The sequence below is a fragment of the Prunus persica genome, chromosome G2 (genome assembly GCF_000346465.2).
Source record: "Prunus persica cultivar Lovell chromosome G2, Prunus_persica_NCBIv2, whole genome shotgun sequence".
Classification (NCBI taxonomy): domain Eukaryota; kingdom Viridiplantae; phylum Streptophyta; class Magnoliopsida; order Rosales; family Rosaceae; genus Prunus; species Prunus persica.
The window spans coordinates 13,595,290-13,597,435 of NC_034010.1; the positions used below are offsets into that span (position 1 = coordinate 13,595,290).

At 36.4% G+C, this 2,146-nt stretch overlaps 1 protein-coding gene across 1 annotated transcript; it reads left to right on the forward strand.

The window, feature by feature from the left end:
- On the forward strand, positions 492-1,172 carry LOC18786282 (beta-D-glucosyl crocetin beta-1,6-glucosyltransferase). Its single transcript, XM_020557294.1, has one exon. The coding sequence runs from the start codon at positions 492-494 to the stop codon at positions 1,170-1,172; it is 681 nt and encodes a 226-aa protein (XP_020412883.1).

The window sequence follows — 2,146 nt, forward strand, 5'->3', positions numbered from 1 at the left end:
ACGATAAATTTTATTGTACGATTTAAAGATAACGTCGTAGAACTATACGAGAATGACGTCGATATATTTATATTTTCCGTCGTTGTAAATTAATTTAATACGGCGATATTTTGTATTTTAAAGCCGTGGATTTGTTTGTAATTATACGGCGTCTTATACGAAAACCTCGTCGTGTTATTTTATGAGTAAAAACGGCAGTTTTTATTGAAATCGTCGTCTTTACTTTCTACGTCGGTCGATTCATAACTTCTGCCGTTCTTTGTTGGCATTGATTTTACACTGCGGAAATCTGTTTCAAATAGACGTCGGTTGTTTAATTATGTACGTCGTTGTTTTTGAATAGCCATTTGAAACTCCATTTTTTAGTTGTCTAAGGTTGTATTACACGACGGTGTTTTTAGAACCGTCGTCTTTTTATAAATCACGACGGTTTTCACTTAGACCGTCGTTGTTTTCTGGTCGTCTTTTTCACTTTTTGTAGTAGTGGGAAGATGATCGTGCCAGTTGGTCCACTTGTTCAAGAGCCAATGGATTTAAAAGTCGATGAGGAAACATGGATCATGAAATGGCTGAACAAAAGGGAGAGGGCATCGGTTGTGTATGTTTGCTTTGGCAGTGAGTACTTTCTAACCAAGGAGGAAATCGAAGAGATAGCTCATGGGTTAGAGCTTAGCAAAGTGAGCTTTATTTGGGTTATAAGATTTCCAAACGAAGAGAAAGGTAGACGGGTTGAAGAAGTATTACCAGAAGGGTTTTTAGAGAGGGTGGGGGAGAAGGGAATTATAGTGGAGGGTTGGGCAAAAATATTGAAGCATTCTAGTGTTGGTGGGTTTGTGAGTCACTGTGGATGGAGCTCAGTTTTGGAGAGCGTCAAGTTTGGTGTTCCAATTATAGCCATGCCTATGCATCTTGACCAGCCGATTAACTCTAGATTAGTAGAGGAGGAGGGTGTTGGTGTGGAGGTTAAGAGAACCACAGAAGGCAGCCTGCAAAGAGAAGAGGTAGCAAAGGTGATCAGAGACGTGGTTGTGGAGAAAATTGGAGAGGGAGTGAGGAAAAAGGCATTGGAAATAAGAGACAACATGAAAAAGAAAGAGGATGCAGAGATTGATGGGGTGGTGGAGGAATTGATGCAACTCTGTACGAAAACTGGATCGAATGTCAACTTTTAACTGGACACACTTGAATAATAATCATGTGTAGCATGATTATTGCTCACGTCAGTGTATAAAAATCAATGTTGGTTTTGACTTCTTTGTAGTTTCAAGTGGTGTTGGTTTTCTTTGTAGTTTGAAAAGAGGTTGACCTGAGTACTCATTTTCTAATGATTTTGAATCCTCACATCGGCTTATGTGTGAATGTTTGAATGCTCACGTCAGCATATGTATGTATATATACATGTATTCATCTGTGAATAAAATTTTTGAATATGAAAATTCTCATAATTATCCTAGAAACTGAGACTCCATCCATTCTCAACTGAGACTTCTATAAGAAATTGTCGTCTGCAGAAAGAGTAAAATGGACTTCAGATTCTCATCAACTCTTCAAGGGAAGTGATCAAAGGAAGAATAAATAAGGAAGTTAGACACCTATAATTTATGAGTAGGTTTTGCTCCAATGGAGAACAAAGGCCAAGTTCCTTTTTTTTTTTTTTTTTCCTTTTTCTGGGGTCAGAGTCCAAGTTCTTTCTAGAGAGTGAAAGGGGCAGATGTGAGAGTGAGGGTTGGTGGGGTCAGGGATAATTTATTTTCTGTATTTGAATTGGGGCAGCATATTTGAGCAGTGTTTAAATATATATATATATATATATATTTTTATTTTTTTATTTTTCTTCTTAAATTCAGGCCTTGGGCAGTGTTTACCGTTAGTTGGTGACCAGGTCAACGGGACTGCAAGGGAACATGCTTAAATTGTAATAATTTCTTTTTTTAGGTATTTGTTTATGAAACTCTAATATGTAGATAAGCAAATTACTTCAAAGCAAAAGAGGAGAATATAAAAGAACACACAAAGACTTTATTTTTATTTTTATTTTTGTTAGAGAAAACACACAAAGACATTATTGAAAGGATATATTCATGACATTTTAGACAATGCAACATAAATGACAGAAGTCATTAAAATTTTATAGTGTAAGAAACAC

Excerpts from the sequence above, each read along its gene's own strand:
- LOC18786282 (XM_020557294.1), top strand. The coding sequence starts at position 492 with ATGATCGTGCCAGTTGGTCCACTTGTTCAAGAGCCAATGGATTTAAAA.